At 43.3% G+C, this 19,733-nt stretch overlaps 2 protein-coding genes across 4 annotated transcripts in view; both read right to left on the bottom strand.

Moving 5' to 3' along the window:
* Positions 1-877: 877 nt before the first annotated feature.
* C9H15orf61 (chromosome 9 C15orf61 homolog) lies at positions 878-4,055 on the bottom strand. The gene is made up of 2 exons (XM_063347042.1): positions 3,423-4,055; positions 878-1,600 (listed from the first exon to the last, which is right to left on the bottom strand). Exons 1-2 carry the CDS (start codon positions 3,754-3,756, stop codon positions 1,473-1,475), a joined length of 462 nt encoding a protein of 153 aa, XP_063203112.1. The 5' UTR covers positions 3,757-4,055; the 3' UTR covers positions 878-1,472.
* Positions 4,056-7,053: 2,998 nt separating this feature from the next.
* The window catches only part of IQCH (IQ motif containing H), a 73,336-nt gene continuing 60,656 nt past the window's right edge, over positions 7,054-19,733 (bottom strand). Inside the window, exons 17-20 of one of the 3 annotated variants that reach the window (XR_010072438.1) lie at positions 17,529-17,696; positions 14,227-14,352; positions 9,813-12,764; positions 7,054-8,426 (exon numbers count right to left, since the gene is read on the bottom strand). Coding sequence is in view for 2 of the 3 variants with exons in the window: in XM_063345715.1 (XP_063201785.1) it covers positions 9,838-9,921; positions 14,227-14,352; positions 17,529-17,696 (378 nt within the window). In the remaining variant the exon portion in view is untranslated. Of the gene's footprint in view, positions 8,427-8,965; positions 12,765-14,226; positions 14,353-17,528; positions 17,697-19,733 lie in introns of those variants that run through there. The other 2 variants (XM_063345715.1, XM_063345713.1) reach the window with 2 other exon arrangements.

Raw genomic sequence — 19,733 nt, 5'->3', positions numbered from 1 at the left:
ATGAATGAGCAGTATTTGACTTTAAACTTATGAGCTGCAGTTATTTAACTTTATCCAATACAGTGAAAATCAGTTCTAGAAAAATGCTTACAGTCATTATTAATGAGGCTTCTTATAACACTGTCTCCCCATCTCTGAGACCCATTTAACTTGTGTCAAGAATATTCTCCAAAATTAAATAGAAGAGTGCAAGCACTTCTCTAATTAAAGTGTTATTTAGTGTTGCTTTTAGAAAAAAAAACACTTGTGTTGCTTCATTAAGTGGGAAACAGTTCCATTATCTGGAATTAAGTAAAAAAGTATTTAAATGAAATTATACAGTAGTCATAGCTTGATAATAATTTATTTAGGAATAGCGATTACCCTCCAAAAACAGTACCTATCCATTTTACATTTATCTTCCTACTTATGGAAAACAGAATAATCAACATACATCACCAGGCGTGGGATTTGGAATAGACAGCATTATTTCCTGGCACTAAAACTAAGCGCCAGTAATGTATCCTGTGCAGGTGTCTCTGTTGTTTGAACTTACTATCCAATAATTCCGTATTTCCACTATCCAAGTAGTTCCCTAAAAGCTATTTCTTTGCCCAGGTTTCCAACTGAATTTAAGTCATTCCATCATTATATATGCCTGTTACAGCTGTGCTCAGTTATAGCTGGAGAAATCAGTTATTTTGCATCAAAGAAATGAGGGTAGTAGTCTTCTCATTCTCCTGGATTAATTAAAAATACTAGCAATTTGTAAATTAGTACAGGAGACTAAATATTCTATATAACTTAGGTTTTGTTCCTTACCTATAAAGCAAGCAAAGAGAAAAAAAGAAAGCCGACATCTGGAGGTTAAGAATTAGAATAAAAAACAAGCATAAAACATGTTTTAGAGATTTTATTTAAATATAATTTGAAGAAATAAGATACAGCCATTTTTAACTTCTTGGGGTGGTATTTTTCCGAAGACTCTTCCAGGTAATTGTGAATAGTCAGTGCCATGGATTCATTCCAGCATGCTTGAGACTATGACAATTAATGCATTATGAAACATCTAGTCAGAGTCTAAACCTAAGCAGCTTTATCTTTTCAGAGACGTTCTGAAAACGCCTAGTGTATTCACAGTTTCCTTGCCCACATGCTACAGTTCAGTTCTCTAAGTTGGTAGATATATCTCTTTAAATTATCACAAGCTTTTTCAGTGGTATTAGTCACTGACTTCCAAAAATTCTAATACCCCTAGAAATATTAATTCTTCTCCCAAGGCTTCTGCTTTTTCAACCTTACTGACCTCTGCAAAAATAAATCTCTTATGACCAAAAAGTCCATGAAGCTTCCTGAAGACGGCATGTTAAGTCAAAGAACGCACGGTAAAAAACAAACAGTTGCCTTCAGTTCTTTTTAGTCAAAGGGAGTAGATATTTGTAGCAGCTGTAACACAGAAACACACCAAGTGACAGGTACTTGAGGGCGTGATTTCAGTACATTGCGCCTTCATCTTCTTTATTTAGAAAATAAATAGTAACTGGGCCATGACTCGTATGAACAGTCTCTGTGACACTGACAAAGAACCAGGAGCCAATTCCATATAGTAAAGTTGGGATGCCTAAGAAAAGACAAAAACACGTTACAAAGATAGCAAGCCAGGAAAATTAAAATCGCCTCATAATAGTAAAGAATAATGACTCCAAACTGAAATTAGAGGAAAAGCATTCCTGTAAAAGCTGCCTTATTACCATTTTGCCTTTACTAAATGCTTACAAGCAGCTCTCAGTACATAATACCCTCCCTGTGTATCAAGTACACAAGACTCAGAGAGCAGCTTAAGAAAAGCAGCAATACACAGGAAATTAAAAGAAAAAGAAAATGGGAGGATAGCAGTATGAAAGAAATGAAACATGGTCACGTATACAGCCTGATTTCTACCGATTAAAGATAAATAATACCTATCTGAACACGAAAACACAAACTCACTGGACATCCACTTAGTTACCAGTTCAGAGTTTGTCTGTGTATCAGAGTAGAGATAGGAAGGAAAACAGGCAGAGACTTCACAGATCAACACGAAGCTGCTCTTGGGAAAATGAGATCAGTAGTCAAGACTACCAACTCCAGCAAAACTAGAATGAGCAGAAAGGTGTATGAAGTGCCATCATTTTTAGCACTGCAGAGTTACCCGTCTAACACAGACAACAATATTTTACTTCATATAGGGGGAAAAAACAGAGATGCATTTAGGCCCTGATTCAGCAAGGTACAGAAACACCGAATTTAGCGTGCTTAAAGTTACCCAAGTGCTTAAGCTAGATTCTCAGAAGAGGGAGATGAGCTGACTTTTCAGTCACGCTTGCCAGTCATTTAAATAAGAAACATGTAGGGCAGCTGCAAGAAAAATGGGGAAGATAAAAGGTCTGACTATGCGGAGGGAAAAATAAAATCAGATTTAAAGTTATTATTAAGAAATCAATCTTTGTGATTATATTTTCTCACTATGTCAGTTGGAAAGATCAAAAAATTAAGACTAGCAGACACATTCTGTAAAAAGTCACTGAAGACTTGCAAAGCCAATGAGATATATTTTTTTTTAAATGAAATATGAAAACAAGAAACTGATTAAACTAGTTATGCGACTGATACCATTTAAGTAAGTGTTGTATCCTTATACTAAGTTTTGAATAATAATGTATTTGAAAACTTATCTATATCCATTTTTGTATTAATAAGGTACTGACAGAGCATTATTATTTGTTCATATGCCGCAGCCCTTTGGGCTCACGAGCGGTGCAAGTCCCCCACTTCGTCAGATGCCGCCTGTATCTTGGATGCAAAGAATTAGCCCAGGCACCTTCTAAGAAACAAGCTGTTTTACTTCACCTAGCGCTCGTGTTATTTGCTTAGAGGACAGAATTTCATCCGCGGCAACAGAACATAGATTTTTAGACGGAAAATGATCCATACCAACTGATGTTAGCCACTTAAGGAACAAGCGCTCGCGCGTTTGCTTTAAGGCGGTTTAATCTTTCACCCTCACAACTGGACGGAGAAACGCGAACTCGGTGAAACCCCGAGGAGTATCGATTTACAGCTCGGCGTTCTCGCAGCCGCTGACAGGACGGGCGCGGTTGGATTATTCGTGTTCCCTCGCTCCGCCCGGTGGCGGAGGACGAGCCGCCTCAGGCGGACTCACCTCAGGGGCGCGGAGCGGCGCCGCCCGCAGCCAGAGCCGCTCGGCGGGTCCCGGTCACAGCCCCCGGCCCGGCTCCAGGGGACGCGGCTCCCGCCAGCCACCGCCTTCACCTCACCCCTTCCCGCCGCCGTCCCTCCTGCGAGGGGCGCAGCCCGCCCGCCTCAAGCGCCCCTCCGCCCGCCTCACAGCCGGCCAGGTAAGCGGAGGAGAGGCCGCCCAGCCGGCGCGGGAGGCGACTCACCGGCGTTGAGGACCTTGAGGGCGGTGAAGGCGGCGTTCTGCAGCGCCAGGTCCTGCGGGGCGGCGCGGGAGCAGTGATACTTGATGAAGGGGAAGCAGCCGGTGCGCAGGATGTGGTAGTTGGCGCCGTTCACCCGCCAGTTGAAGTGGGAGAGGCCGAACTGGTCGTTGCGCACAGCGCTGTACTTGACGCAGTAGGAGGTCCAGTGGGGCAGGCCGCGCTGCCGCAGGTGCTGGCTCAGCACCTCCGAGGCGGCGGGACGAGGCGCCGCCGCCGAGCCCCGCCACAGCAGCAGCCCCACCGCCGCCTCGTGCAGCCGCCTCAGCGCCCGCATCCCGTGGGACGCCCCCCGCCCCACCACCGGCCGCTCCGGTCCGCCGCGCCTGCGCCGCCTCGGCGCCTGCGCCGGCCGGAGGGCGGGAAGGGGCGGCGGCGGCGAGGTCACCTCGGCGGCGGGACAGGGCTGCGGAGCGGTGGGGCTGGACCTCGGCTGTGGGTGCGAGGGTAGAGCGGGGCAGCACGCTGGGCGCGGCTCCCTGAGGGGAGGGTCCGGGCAGGGGAGGCCGCGCCGGAGCCCTCCGCGCTGAGAGGTGAAGGCGGGCGGCGCCTGAGGCGGCCCCGCGGGGGGAAGAGAGGGTCGTCCTGCCCCGCACGGACCGGACAGTCGTCCCTGCTGGGGGCGGGGGCGAACCTTAATGCTCGTTAGGGAGAGTGAGAATATCGCAAAGAAGGGGGCAGTCGCGTTTCTAGAGGCGGGTTTGCCCGCAGCCCGCGCGCTGAGGGGAGCGCCCCGCGCGCCGCTGCCGCCTCTGGCAGCTGCGGCATCGAGCGGGTTCCCGCGCGCGCAGGAATAATTGCGTGAGACGGCGGGATCTGACAGCCGTGTCGGGTTAAAAATAGTTCTTTGAAAGTGTTAGACCCCTTCGAAGAGAAATATTGTAAAATCATAAACGATATACCGTGATATGATTTTTCTAAATAAAAGCTAAGGTTTTGAACCATTAAACAGTGTATTTGAGAAAAAAAGATTGTACAGAAGAGTAAACTGAGAAATGGGAACAGATTTTTCCTTTTAATAATTGCAAGCAATATCTCAAACTCAGCAATCTTAAACCATTGAGCTATGTAGTATGAATGTGCTAATTAATCAATTACTACCCAACAATGTACCCTGTTTATTTACTGCAATGTACTACATGTGAGTAGAACCAGTAATTATTAATCATTGTCAGAAACAAATTTGACTCGTTCACCTTCCTATAATTAATAGAGCATATAGTTATCTTTAATATCTCGCTTTATTAGCAGCAACAATGACTGAGGATAGAAAAGAAGTTGGAATCTGACGCTGTGGCTCGCTGTGGGGAAGGGCTGAACCGACGCGTTACACCTTAAAAGTGGTATTTTGCTGTTACGTTTCATGGTCAGAATTACCTCCTATAAAGCTATTGCCTATAAACCAGACGTGTGACAATTACTTTGATTTTTAAAAGTATTTATTTCAAGGTATTTTGCAGTTAACTTTGCGTTGCTCTTAGTGCTTAAAGTGCAAGAAGAAGGGAAAAATCCGTCAGCCTCTGGCAGCGTAACCTTGCATGGTTAAGAGAACGTAGAGGCGCCTCTGCCTGCACAACATGTACTACAAATGCATAGCAAAGCATTGCGTGTTTTAAAAGTATGCAAGAATCGTGACCAAACATCCTAAAGATGAGGCTGGAAGTATTATGAATCATTCTTCCAAATGTCTTCTGTTAATATTTTGTTGCACTATTCAGGTCTCTGTGTTCATTGTGTTCTGGTATAGTCTTATCATTTTTATATCAAAACAGTCTCCTGAAATGCACATCTTTGTGATGAAGCTAAAAACCAGTGTAACCATTCTTCAGTCGAGACGATAAATTACATTCATGAAGGTTGTCAGTGATTGTAGTTCCTGATCTTTAGTGTCCGACTGCTGTAACAAAATCTGTAGTCTAAAATGAAGTACAGAGGATCTGTAAACCATAAGAGGGAGTACCTCACGTCTGTGGTAGGTGGTTTGGTAAATGGGAAGTGATGTGAGGTAACCACTGTGAAACGTTGAGGACTGGGTTAGTTTTTAAAAATTCCAGGGATTGATTACCTTAACCTAAATGGAAGGTGGTAAATTCTCCTGAACTATTCATTTGAATGAGGTATGAGAAGATCTTTCAGGAAAGGGGCAGGGTGAGTACTTTATTTCAGAAGATATCTGGAAGTGGTTGTGCTGATGAGCTGCCTTCTCCCTCTGTGCTCAGAGTTGTCATTCTAAATGTGGAAACTTGAGCTGAATGCCTTATTTTTTTTTATTTTTTTTTTTTTTGTTCTAGGGCTTTAAACCCAACTATCTAAAAACAGAGACCCAGTTCCCAGTATGAACTCCAGGTCATGTTCTCCCAGGAGAATGACCCGAAATGGCTGGCACATGTGCCTCAGACAGTACGTCAGTTCTTGCAAAAACAAGATCCATGGAGTGCTGTCAGCTGAATGCACATCTTCATTTCCAGCTCTGGCCCATCAGAAGCACAAACCCTTTATTTTAATTGTCTGCGTCTTCTGCAGTTGATGCCAAACCCCGCTGCCCCTCACCTCCTTGCACAAGCATTCCGCCGCACCTCGCGGCTGGGGAACCGGCTTGGGCTTTGGCTGTCCTTAGCTGCAGAATTCTTTGGCAATTTCTGATCAGCAGCCGCACCTGGGCCACCTTTTATCTTTCCATTCCCTCTTGCTCTGTTTTCTTCCCAGTCTAGATCACGTTCTGAATAGTGCTAAAATTCAAGCTACAGTTCAAGAACTCTTATTCCTTTAATGAGTGGGAATAAATAATCCACTTGTGTGAACAGGAGAATCATGACAATATTTCTGACCTTTTTAAAGATTATAATTTCATTTTATATCTGCTGTATTGCTAAAAAATACATTTTTGTCACGAGCAGCATGAGAGTTGAATGCGAGAGACTGTAAAGCAGTTTTAATCCTTCCATCAGCTCAACGCTCAGAAGTGTTAATAGTAATTAAAAATTTTTTTCCTCAAAATACATTTCACACTTTGCACATACTGAGAAATCTCTCTCACCACGGGAACTTTCAGATCACTTGTTCCCTGCAAAAACAGGTACAGTTTTCTTTTGTCAGAACAGAACAAAGACATAAGGAGGTGCAGGTTTCCTTTACTCCTAGGACACTGCAGTCTATTAAGTGCCAGTGAACTAATGAGCCTCTCAGACCTTATGTTGTTCTGGCTTGGATCAAGGCTTAATTTCCCTTAACCCTTAAGAAACTAGCTGACTCCCAGGCTGATACTGCCGTGCTCTCCTGTGCCTCCTCCTCCTCCAGGGTATTGCTTCTACTGGCCAAACTGGATGTGACTTGGATGTGAAGGTGGGTGAGGCACCTACAAAGAGCTGCTCAGCAGTAAAATAGGAGGGAGCGTATTGTAAATGTGGTGAGGAAAAAGAACAACATACTGTTCTGCAGCCCCTCAAAGTAGAACAGAGAACAAAGATATCTTATCTTGTTGGTAGAACTAATAAGCAATTATACGGTGCTTTTTGGCATATTATTTCTTGGCCAGCGAGAGATTGTTGTTGTACGTACCACGGCCAAAAATACCTCTCTTGCTTTCCTTTCTAACCATATGCAATAAAGACTTCCAGGAAGTTCACTCATTGGCTAAATTTCACATGAGAAAAATCCCTGTGGGCTCTGGTATATCCAAAACCAAGACCAGATGGAGATTACCTGGAAGAAAGGAACAAAAAAAACCAAACAAGAACTAAACAAAAATATTATTTTAGACTTTTATTTGAAATGGGGGTCAGCATTTGTGCAAACATTCTCATCTGCAGTGAATTACCTCCGTGACCAAAGTAGCAGAGAAAAAGGCTAACACCAAAGGTAATGTTTAAAGCTAACGGAGCAGAGACTTCGGCATCGGAAAAACTGGCTGCTGATCTGCAACTGCTTGGTCACATTCATTATTTGTCTTAAAAACTGGTTTTGCCTGAGCTTTTTGGGAAGTAACCCCGAAGATACTTGCCATGCTTGGGAGAGAAGCGCCCATCCAGTGGAGAAGGTGCATTCTTCTACAGTAACATCTAAAATGTGTTGATTAGAGATTTGAAGGACCAAAATAATTTTACAAATATAACAGCACACAGCAATTCTAACAATTCTAACAAAAACCATCAGCAGTATCTGAAATACGGAACCCATCTGATGGACGGGTAGATCTGCAAAAGCCACGGTGTACTGGGAATCGTAGTACAAGTATAATTCCAATGGTCCCCTCGGAATCTATTGTTGAAACAGTGCCATTACTATTATTTTTGATCATTTGAAAGTGAACATAAAACAACTGCTGCAAAAATCTGTAGATAACAAAAGAAATAGCAGAATGATAACAATACGGACAATCGGTTCCGTAGAGGAATCTGGGCTGCTGGCCTTAGCGGTAAGGTGGCATTTAAGTGTATTTATTTATAGGCAGAGGGGCATCGGACCTACTTTCATGTTGGAAGCCTGTATTTTAGAAGACAATCGGTTTGAAAGGGAATTTAGGGTCACAGGACTCTTACGGTTTAGTGACAAAGACAGCATGATCCCTCTATGTATTCCATTCATGAGATTTTAACACCAGATACTGTACTTCAGGAACGACGGTATGAGCATCGGGGGCGTTTATTGTGACTCCTCTGCTTTTCAGCAGGTTTTTTTTGTGAAAGGGGGATATTCTGAACACCGCCCTCAGAAACCATGGAAATGTACCGTCTCAGTTAATGTTACTTCGCATGCCAATGCGGAAGGAAAACCAAGCCTGTTCTTACAGATGAGAAAGCGTTTCCAGAAGCATAAAGAACAAGGCATTTAAACATTTTCCGTTAACTATTCTTTCAGAGCATCTGCTTTCGAAGGTTGCTCTTCTTCCAATTTCAGTTTGTTTTCTGCTGTAATTCCTAGAATTGCTTCGATATCTTGAATTACCATCTGCAACAGATTCAAGGAATACAAGTTATTTAACGGGCATTATAATGAAATCTAGCAGCCCAAAGGCACAGCTGGTTGTACCTGCCTTGAAAAGGTAACCCGCGTTACACAGGCCGCGATGCACCAACTGAACTCACTGTTCCTTTGGGGGCAGTTGGGGGAATTATTGGTAAACATGTACAGATCTCAGGTAAATAAAAAATACAATTCGTTGCAATTTGTACTTCTAATTAACCAACAGGTGTTCTATTTCACTTATGTAAATCATTGTTAACTCACTGTGAAGAAAAGTTCCCTTTCATATTTTTCTTCAGTGGTTGCTTTTCACTCCCTCACATTGAAAAAAAAAAAAAAAGGGTTTTTTTTTTGTTTGTTTGTTTATTCTGTAACATGTTGAAATTTAATTATATCTTCTCTAAAACTGTCGTTTCACACTCTGCTGCTCAGAGGAAAATACAGTCAGAGTTAACACTGGAAAGAATTTGGTATAAATTACATTATGTGATTTGAGATACAAATCTGTAATACAGTGCTCCCCTTCGCCTTTCTACAAAACGCTTACAAACAGGATCTTAGAAACTTTTTATAAAGTTAAAGGTGATATAGTTTAGCAAAAGAACTCCCTCCGGAAAGTTTAGCTATTCTCTGGAATCAAAAAGCAGCATTGTACTGAGTGCTCGTTGCAGGGCACGGGGTTGGATTCATTATTGCTTTACTGTCTCCTTTAGCCAGCGAGGTCGGCACAAAGGAGCTGCCGAGGAAAGGTGGGCACTCCTGGGGGAACGTCCCCAGCGTGACGAGCCCCCGCGCTTTGTCCTGCCTCCCCCCGCACCACCCCAGAGCATCCTCCGGCACGCAGGGACGGGGGCCGTGGGCAGATTCAAAGAGCAGAGAAAATTGGGAACAAAATTGACTTGTGAAATTGCTGGCGGGGTGAAAGATGCGAACCAACGGGTTAAGTACTCAGTGGCTGCCTGCTTGAAAGAAATCAGTGTTAATAATCTAAGGAGCTATTATAAACTGAGAAGTTTGTTTCTAATTTAGGATTTCTACCTTGATGATGTCCCTTTAAAATAAACCAGACGATTGTGACAGAACTGTCTGAGGCAGTGCCAATAGCTCCTTTGCTCTTACAAAGGACAATCAGAGGCATTACATTACAAATAATTTCACGCTAAAGTATGTCTCTTTTCAAAGAAAAAGTTTCAAACTTAAATTTAACTAACAGGTTCATTGGGAGACTTACTATATTGACCTAGACACTGTAAAATACATACCGCTAACAATAAAAAAGGAATGGTTTAGCACTTGTTTATGATACAGCATGAGGTATTTTCAGCCCTTGTACAGAAATTACCCAGGATCGTTAGTTAATTAACACCTCACCTTAAAATTGGTCTCGCCTTGCATATTAGGTGCTGATATTTCTTGATGGATGATGAAGAGATTGCGAGCAAAGGTCACGAGGACCCCCTGGAGATCCTCTCCGATTGTTCTGTTAATGATATCCAAACAAATGAGTTTACCAATGATTCCCTTCACATGCTTAAAAACAATCGCCCTCTCATTTGTGCCTGTCTGGTGATGGAATTTAATGAGTATTTTCAATCTCACAAGGTGGCAATCTTCAGGGAGATATGAAAGATGAGGCTCCATTTTAACTTGTCAACAGAAAGGATTTGTGTAATAAATAATTTTTATTAATCAACTTCGCAGAAGTGGTAAGGTTTCAGCTACTCCAAGTAAAAGGCTACCGTTGAGTTAGGACTGAGACACTACAACGCTTTAAATACCCAGATTAGTTCAGAAGAGCTGTTGCTTCTGCCTACAATTTACGGAAGACATCCGAAAGAGAAATTTCAGTGGTGTCAGCATTTCTGAGATTGTTGTAGCTTTTGAGGCTTTGGTTTCTCAGTGGTACATCCAGACGCTCAATACACACGGTCTTACAGAACAGGATGTTAGCTGAGGAAGAACGTACCTCGTTTACTGACTGGAATGGACAACAGATCTCCAATGTAGTAAAATGGATGATAATTGACATAGATGTTTCAGGTATTTCAGTGCTTTTATAAGATCAAACTGTTATATTCTTGAAAATATTTCCAAATTAAGGTAATGAAATCTCATTGAAAATCTGATGGAAGACAACTCTGGGATCAGAACGTATGGCAAATATATTTGAGAGTATTCTGGTAACTTCCAATTCAAGCTGGTGATCCAAGAGGTATCGTTCCATTTCTTACCAGGGGAGCAACTACTGACGTGTTGCTCCAAAGGAGTTAGGAAGAACGTAGGTAGGATGCGCTACCTCTAACGTAAGGACTCCGTTTTCCAAGGCGCGTGGCTAGCAAAGTGCAATCGCACCCACAGGGACAAGCCAATCCAACTCTGAAAAGGGCAGCTTGTTCTCTTCTCTTTGGTTCCTCCCCATCTATCTCGCACAACGCTCATGCTCACTATATACCTCTCTGTGGACCGAGTCTATCTCAGCCTCGCTGAAAACCAGTCCAATAAAAGAAAGCTTTCTGCTGAGTTATTGACCTGAATCAGCTCCTGGAGAGATGTAAAAGTACCAGAGACTATGCGAAAGGAGGGTGGGGAGGGAGGAGGACTTCATAGTTGGGGTCAGGGAAGGAAAGCCTCCTAGAAGAGTCTACTGGCTTATGGAACACTTCCAGATGCCTAAATCACGTTTTCAGTGGTTCCTGTAGATATTTTACAAGTTCTTGTTTACAGCGCAATCCTGTCAGCTGCCTACATTGCGACTGCAGGTGAGTGCAGCGGAGTATAGGAATAACTAAGCTTTAAACAAACGCGACGCACTTGTATGCTACCAACAGCCCCAGCCACAAGGAGCTCAGAACAGGCTGAAAGAATCGGAGCCCTAGAAACAATCTTTAGGATTCATTTAGTCCGTTCCCCGTGCTAGTGCGGGATCAACGCTACTTACATCATCCTGACAGAGGTTTATCTAATCTGGTACCAAACACTGTCAATGACAACCGCAATGAACAATCTAATTAGTGCTTCGCTTCCATCTTACGCTAGACACGAGTCTTCCTTGCTGCAAGTTAAGTTCATTTCTTCTCGTTCTACTCCCAAAGACATAGAAATCAGATTTTTCCTTCCTGCAGAGGCTTTTTATGTGCCTAAGGATTGTTAGCAGATCTCGCTTCTCCCTCCTCCCCCCCTGCCCCTTTGGTCTTGCCTTGTAAAATGTGCCTTCCCGAACTCTAAACGTTTTCATTGCCTCCCTCTGAGTAGAAGGGAAGGATTGCTTCCAATTCTCCCAGGCTATATTGTTTACCTTTTTCCATAAGATCGTGACACCATGACTCGCAGGCAGCCCGTAAGCCACTGTAACTCACAGATCCTTTTCCGCAAAGCTCCTTGTTCCTCATATTCATTACTACTAAGTGGAATTTCTTGCACCTGGTTCCTGAATGTAATTCTATTTTTTCATATTGTTTCTTTCAATTTGTCGAGATCATTTTAAATTCTATTCCTGCCCTCCAAAATACCCGCAGTCACATCCAGCACTCGAGGAAGCTGTTTTCTTATCCAGGTCATTAATGAAACAGCTCCAGCATCAAAGGAATACAGAACAGCCCGTTTCAGCCCCTCGCTCATTACATCCTGTTTTGGCAGTAAACTTTACATAAGTTCTCTCCGAGGAGAGGTTTTTCAATCAGTGTATAGTAGATTTGTGCAGATTATGCTTTCTTAGACTTCTTAGGAGTTCATGTGTCTAAAGAATTACTAAACTATCAGATCTGCCGTTGCCTGACTGCCATCGATCACTGTGTGAAGAACAATATAAAAAGGCATTAAACTTCAACCTTCTTTGCATCCTGTACAGTTAGGTTTTTAATAATGTTGCCTGTAAAAGCAAGCCAGTGCTAATCCGTGTGCTCTCACAGCTAGAGTGCTATTGCCAGCGATTCTAGCCCCGGTGAAGCCAGTTGCAGTAGGTCTTTCGCCTGCAACGCAGTCAGGCTTTGATCTAAGCAGATTCCCGGACTTTTCTTTTTTTATTACTCAAGCGCTTAAAGCCTCCCTGAAACTTTTCAAAAGGCCAATCTTACAAGAAGTCATTATACTCTTCTGAACGGTGGGTGACAGCGGGTGGGCTGGAGCGCGTGGTGGTCGGGTCGTTCCTTTCCTTCCCGGCCCCTGGCAGAGCCCGGCCAGCGCGCGCTCTGCTGTCACCCTCCTCACATCCGTCGTGCTCCCAGCTGTTCATCAGGCTGCGGAACCGGCAGCGTGTACTTACAGCATTCCCAATCTGTATCGCTTCTGATCTCCGTACAATATAAAAACTGTTCCCTGTTTTTCCTGTTAAAGAAAAAGACAAAGTTGCTTTAATTAATCCTAATGATAATTATAATAAATGTATTAAACTCGGAGAGTGAGTACATAACATATCCAAGAAAGGCTGGGTTTGAATTGTGCGTAATGGATTATTGCTCCGTGTAAGTAGATTATTGCTCTGGCTTATTGTAGAGCATGCAATACATTAATTTTATGTAAATGGAATACATACAGCAGAGTCCATTCGACAGCAAATATTTTTGTGCCAAAGTAGGACGAGGTGGTCATAGGTATTTTAAAAATTATCTCCTTACCCAGTTATTTTTAGCAAGAGACAGGCTAACCCCTAAAAGCCTTACACACACTTAAATTGAAAGATGGCAAAAATATGCCTAGGTTTTCCTGTCTTTCAAGTTTATACTCACCTTAGATACACACAGGACATGAATTTTCATTAACCTGCTGCTCTGGTTCATCATGGGCCTGATATCGGTGGCAGTTTGGTCAGCAGCAAAACTCAGGGTTTGATTTCTAGATGCGCTAAGCCAGAGTTACCACCTTCCACCGAGAGGTCTCCTGAGCAGGCGCCATCCCGCAGGAGGGCTCATACTGAGAAACCACGTAAAGCTCTGCCTGTCCCAGTGGAGCCCCGTGCCCCAGGATCTGAAATCTCTATCTGCTGTTCCGTCTCGTGAAACATCTTCTCAACTCTTTTACGTTTCACTCTTGTACAGTTTTGTTCATAAGCCTTAAGCACGTCCTTTCCTAGCAAAGACTGCATTTCCCTTTCTGCATTCCTCCGTCAGCTCTCCATTATCACCGGACCTCTTGGCCTCTGAAGGTCTGTCTTCTCTTACGGGTACGGAGGGGTGCGCAAGGGCTGTGTGATGGCCAAGCGCTCTCACAAAAACTGTGTCATGAAGGTCCTAAACCCTCACCGCAGCTCCTGGCTGACAGCCGTAGTCCTGTTTGCCCGCAGAGCCGCGGGAACAAACCCGCCGGGACGGCATTCTCTCTGCAGCCTCCGAGGGAGACACGGTCTCACTCCCTGTGTGTCACAGAAACGGGGTGGGATACTCCTCATCCTGCACGGCTCCCACTCTTAAGCCACATCAGACAGAGATCTCAGTACTGCACTTCTTCAAGATTTATTCTCCAGCTAAAGTATAAAAAGCTGACGGGTAAGTGTTACAATATTAGACTAATTTTTACAGGAACTACTGAAGACCTTCATGCAATTCAGAGTTCGTTAATTAGCTTCATGAAAACACTTTAAAATAAAATCGGTTCTGATGTACACCAAGCCCTCTTCAGCAAAACTGTAGAGCCAACACTGCTGTGTTTTTAACAGAACACTTAAACATTATATGATGCTAAACAGCACACTTAAACTTTGCATTGTGCTAAGTGGTCTCACCATATTAGAATTAACATACAAAAATTATGCAGAGTGAATATCACGTTTCCTAAGCTCTCCCGTTCATACCTGGAGGTCAAATCCAACACCGTGAGCTTTACACAGCCGGAGGAGAACGCTGTAGGAGATTACCGAAAGGCCGGAGTGCCTCAGTTGGCTGCTTGCTACTGCACACCGGTTGCTTATTGGAGAAGGCTAGAGAGAACAACAGCCGATTCTTTATTTTCATACCAGTTTATATCAGAAAACAACAATTTACTATATAAATGGCTTTTTCACAGTGAAGTCATGTAAGTGTGGAGGAAGACTCCGTTTGGAGGAATTCCTGTCCATCACAATGTCTACTGAACACAGACATTTTCATGCAGCAAAATTAAATCCTCACCTCGTACTGTACGTAAACCCTTATATTATAGACCGGGTCTACAGAGGCATTCTGTGAACCGCATTTTGGTATTTTCACAGCTTCGTTGGTAACTGAGCCCTGTGAAATCATTCCAGGTGGGTCCCCCGAACCCATCCTGCCCCGTGGTAACATCACACTGTTCCAGACCCAGCTCTGCTCGACAGCAGAAATTCTAAAGCGGGTTACCAGTAGTTTTTGCCAGAGAATAAAAGGTTTTAACCAGATCTTCTAAAGCTAAATTTCAAGTGGCTTTCTCCAAGACTGAACATTCTGCTGCCGCGTTAGTGGGCATATTTTTTCCAGCAAGTCTCCGAGAAGCCGCGGCCCAGTGACTCCGAGGAGCTGTACAACTGGTCCCAGTGGAGCTCCTGCTATGGGTAAAAATCAGTACAGCATCTGAGTTGAAACTCTGGTGGGTGCGTAGGACAAAAGAACAGAGCTGTTGCATTGCGTAGAACCAGAGATATTCTCCTAAACCAAGGCTTTCCTGTGATGTTGTTTTTAATACCGGACTGTTCATTCCGAGTGGGGATACTGCACGTTGAAGCATGTAATTTACAGTATTTTTTTCTAAAATGATATTTGTTTTGACATTGACTCATTTAAGTTGACATAGTTGAAATCCTTATATAATACATCTCTGCCTGAAAATTAATCATGTTTATAATATTCTGAGAATTAATAACACCCATTGCTCAAGTCATTAACTTAAAAAAGGAGCTTCCAAAATCTGTTCTCTGCAGTAGGGGACCACAAATAAATGAATGCTTGATAAAATAATCCAAGTAGCAGTTTAACAAGCGTAAACTTGAATGTGGCTGCAATAACACAGAACTATTGTTTAAGGGTTGGCATCAGGTTGATGAGGTGCTTATTTCAGCTACAAAGCATGCATACACACGCATAATGAACTGCGGTATGAATTATTAATGTGTTGCTTATTTAGCCTCATCTGTCTAGAAGATAATGTATCCTAACTATAATGAGTGATTGGTTTTGTACATAATTACAGTAGCAGCAGTATCTAGGAAATTTGTTCTTTCAAAGAAGGATTTCTAAAAATAAAACCATCGCACAAACTCGGTTGCTGCTCCGTTTTATCAAAATCAAACCTACCCGGATTGAGGATATGTCATAAATTAAAAGGGACAGAATCATTATTAACATCATAATTTTACACAAAGTGTTTTACTTAATCATTCATTACAGATCATGTGCTGTAAAAGCATTTGTCTCTTGGTTTGTTTGTTTCCTTTTCTAAAGATATTTGCCTGAGAGAGCGCGTTTTTGTAGTTAACTCTTAAGGAGATAAAAACCTCAGAAATGAAGCAAGAAGAAAAATAAAGGATATAGTGACAATTTATGTTAATTCTGACAGAATTTTAATTAAAAAAAGTTGCTACTTGATTACTTTTCATTTCTAAAACTTGTACTACTGGGACTAATCGTATCTAATTTACTTCTCTCCAACTAAAAGTGGTTGCTTGACAAGAACAATAGATCAAGAGCTCATTAACCTCTAAATTACAGCTTCATGACATTTTTGGAATGGTGCTACATTCCTCCTCTATGGATGAAAAAGAGGGAGTTGTGAATCTTCTGTCAAAACGCGTAAAATGGCATCTGTTTTATCTCTACATGTGTATATATGCATATACTTATACGGACATTTCTTATTCCCTGACTTTTCTAAAGGCCTTTCTTCCCTTTTTAGAGGGACAGACATATTAAATCCTGCACCAAGATTGATCTAATATAATAAATCAGCGTAATAAGCAAGTCGTATGTTAACCATGCTTCTGTGACAGAGTGTTTATAAGGATGTCAAAGCAATACCCAAATACCGCCTCGTTTAAAATCCCATCCCGGGGAGGCACAGTTATGGACACAATCTTAACGACCTTCCCGGGAGCTGAAAGGCAAGATCTGCAAGAAGCAAGTGCCACAGCACTCGTTGTTTCAGTACCTAAACCTACAATCCTGAGCACCTCGGCCTCGTGTGCAGCACCCACGGCGAGCGCCTGAGTTCACAGCGTACGGGTGACACCGAGCATGGCTGAATCCGACCCAGCAATGGAGAACAGAGACTGCGCGGGGACGTCAGGGCTCCGCTCCCTCGCTCGGTGTTGCAAACAGGCGCTTCTCCCCCTTGGGCTTTGCACCTCGGGCCCAGAGAGAGTGAGCAGGAGGGAGTACGATGGCATAATCCTGCTTAGGGAACTCACCTCAGTTAGGGTGCTGTGAGGCTTTCTTCCTGTCCAAATACTGAATGTTAGTAGTGAGCAATTAGATGGATGCAGGACTGAACGAAGGTTCTGAGAACCAAGATTTGGGTTTAACTCAGGTGCGAGCTGGGTAGGATTTAGGTGTCCAGATCCTTCTGCAGATGTCGCCCTGATTGTTTTACCCTCGGTCTTGTGCGTGAAAGTACAAAGCTGGGGTAGAACGTCAGCGCTCTGACTTCTGATCCCAAATCAGAGCTCAGGAGCTGAAGGCTCACGTTTCTCCTTGACTGCTTTGAAGTTACTGCTATGCTCAGGCAGTGCTTTCACCTCCTTCCTTTTTCTTGCAACTTACAAATTACCACATTTTTTACAACTTGAAAACTACCTAAAATATTTGGAAGTTGGTTACTACCACAAATCAGTATTACTGATTACAAAGGATGAATAATCAGGTACCCATAAGCACCCAGAACCTTTCTTTTAATTTCTCCTGTGATGGTATCCCGTTTACTTTCATTAGCCTTCTAAAATCTAAAAGTAGCAGTTTAGAATCTGAAAGGAGCAGATTCATAGAATCACAGAATGGTTCGGGTTGGAAGGGACCCACCTCCCACCAGCCCAGGCTGCTCCAAGCCCCGTCCAGCCTGGCCTGAACTCCTCTAGAACAGTGATCTAGGAAAGATTTTGGCTTTTCGGTAATTCACATCAATAATTTTATTTGTAAACAAATAACTGCTTACGGGTTTTGTCTCCTCGTGCTGAATACGTTGGCTTTTCATTTTCTTTGAACCAAGAGATACTTCAAAGCGGCTAAAGCGACAATCCAGATTTCCATCTGTCACGTACAACATGAGCTGAGTCAAGGCCAGCTGGTCACTATAGCAAAGGTCAAGGTCTGTTGCCCATACCTAATCAAAGCACAAACAGGTGCATTAAAATAAAAAAAAAATAAAAGAAAAAAAAAGAGAGAGAACAGGGAGGCTGAAACTCGGCAGTTGTGTAAAGGAACGTCTATGCCTTTATTTTCACACATGTTGGTTTGCGTACCTGTGGTTTCCTCGTGCATCATCGGCAGCGATAAACCACTTCCAAAGCGGAACAATCAGAACTCGTATGTAACTTCAAAAGTAACTTTTCAGAGAAAACCGAAAGGCTAGGGACAGAACAGTGACCTGTACTACCCGCGTTTTAGCAAGGATTAGAAAAAGTAGATGGATGAGCTCAACAGCTGTAAAGCCTGTATCCCATTAAATGGGTGATTATCTAAATACTAAACATCGCACCTGGATTTTTCCGCTGAAGAATAATTAATGTTAAATAAACTCGGCCTTGAGTTACAAATGGGTATTTTGAGATGGAAAAAGGGAAGTTCCAGAAGGCAAAGCTAAACGGAGTAAAAGGAGTAGGGAAGTGTGAAATCCGCGTGTAAGGCGACGCATCGCTCACCACAGGGGCTGAGCAAAGCCCGTTGCCGTCGCAGCACACGGCTTTATCAAACAGGGGGTACTTCGGCAGGGCTCTGCTTCCGCTCGCCGCTGGTTCGTGGTGCTAACTCAGATTTATACTCACTCAATCACACAAGAAATCAGACCATAACATCGTGGGGCTGCCGAGGGAACGCGTCCCAGCGGCGGGCAGAAGGGAAGCCCAGCCCACCCACGCGCAGGACGTACTCGCAGGCGATGATAAAAGCCCCACGTCAACCTCAGGAAGATTTCAGGGCATTAAAGCGTGTAAAAGGCAGGCAGGCTTTGTGAGGCCGGTCCACGCCGAGGGTGTAGCAGAAGGAAGTACCACGGATCACTTCTGCGAGGCTCCTCTGCCCCCGGTAACCCCAGCATGGCTTTACCCGGGAGCTTTTCCCTCTTAAAAAATGCTTGTGCCTGCTACGTCAGTGAGAAATGTTAACGCGCACAAATATCTGCCCTACAGTGGACCCCTTTAAAACAAATCTAGCGGCGAATGACTCGAATAAGCCTCTGAATGGTAAATGGCGTCATTATAAGGATATTAAGAGGTCAGGCAGTCAAGGCCTCTTGGTAAACTGGAGTTAATTTCTGAATCATATGCACATAGTAATGCCCTTTTTATAATAGCGAATAAATCACATCAGTAACAGTTGTTAATATCTAACTGCCAAGTATCTGTTGCTGTATTAAATATCCTATTTGTCAACTTAAATATTTCCTGCTGCATGGTATAAAATGCAAATCGGATGCTAATGACTGGCTTTACTTAGTAATAGGGGAATATTCCCCAATTATAATGCTTAATTTTCTTCAATAATTTATTCTTTATCATCACTTCTGCAAGACAGGAAGGAACTTTCAGATCGATTTGTACTTTTCCAGTATGCGCGAACCTTTTCAATGAGCTGAAGAGTAAGTATAAACTATACATACTGTAGAAGCGTTACATTCATTTCCATAAATATTACCAACAAAGCAGTAACAGCCGATGTGTCTTGAACCTCGTTTGAGTTGGATTTTAGATTCGCAATTAAAGTTTTGTCCCCCCGACCCCAAAAGAGATGCCCGGGCTGCATGAGGGGACCAGGGACTACTGAAAATCGTGGGTGCCCAAGGGCCGTTCGTAGCTCAAAGTGAACTGGGTTCTCCTAATCCAGACCCTGACATTGCACCTGCCTTTCTCTAACCTCCAAGTCCGCCCCAGCGCTATCTGGAAGCTCTGTTGATGCACGAACAGAGAGGCAGGAGACAAGTTTGACTGACGGTGGACCCTAAAATGGCTGAGATGGAAAAAAGAAAAGTTAAGTAAAGACGTCACCGCGGCCAGAGCACGTCTGGGTAAGTACAAGGGCTGTGTTCTCGCAATGCGTAGGGAACGGGTTGAGTGTTTAACAGCAGATAAAGGATTAAAAAGTGCAGCCTGGCAAACTTAAACAGCCACTAGCACAAGACAAATTCATTACACCCTGGCAGAGA

The sequence above is a fragment of the Chroicocephalus ridibundus genome, chromosome 9 (assembly GCF_963924245.1).
Source record: "Chroicocephalus ridibundus chromosome 9, bChrRid1.1, whole genome shotgun sequence".
Classification (NCBI taxonomy): domain Eukaryota; kingdom Metazoa; phylum Chordata; class Aves; order Charadriiformes; family Laridae; genus Chroicocephalus; species Chroicocephalus ridibundus.
This window is presented reverse-complemented; position numbering and strand designations above follow the sequence as displayed.

What these genes read in the sequence shown, in the direction of transcription:
- C9H15orf61 (XM_063347042.1), bottom strand. Translation starts at nt 3,756, where the DNA reads ATGCGGGCGCTGAGGCGGCTGCACGAGGCGGCGGTGGGGCTGCTGCTG. An exon ending in CCTCAAGGTCCTCAACGCCG is followed by an intron (nt 1,601 to 3,422) that starts GTGAGTCGCCTC and finishes GTCTTTTCTTAG; the next exon opens with GCATCCCAACTTTACTATAT.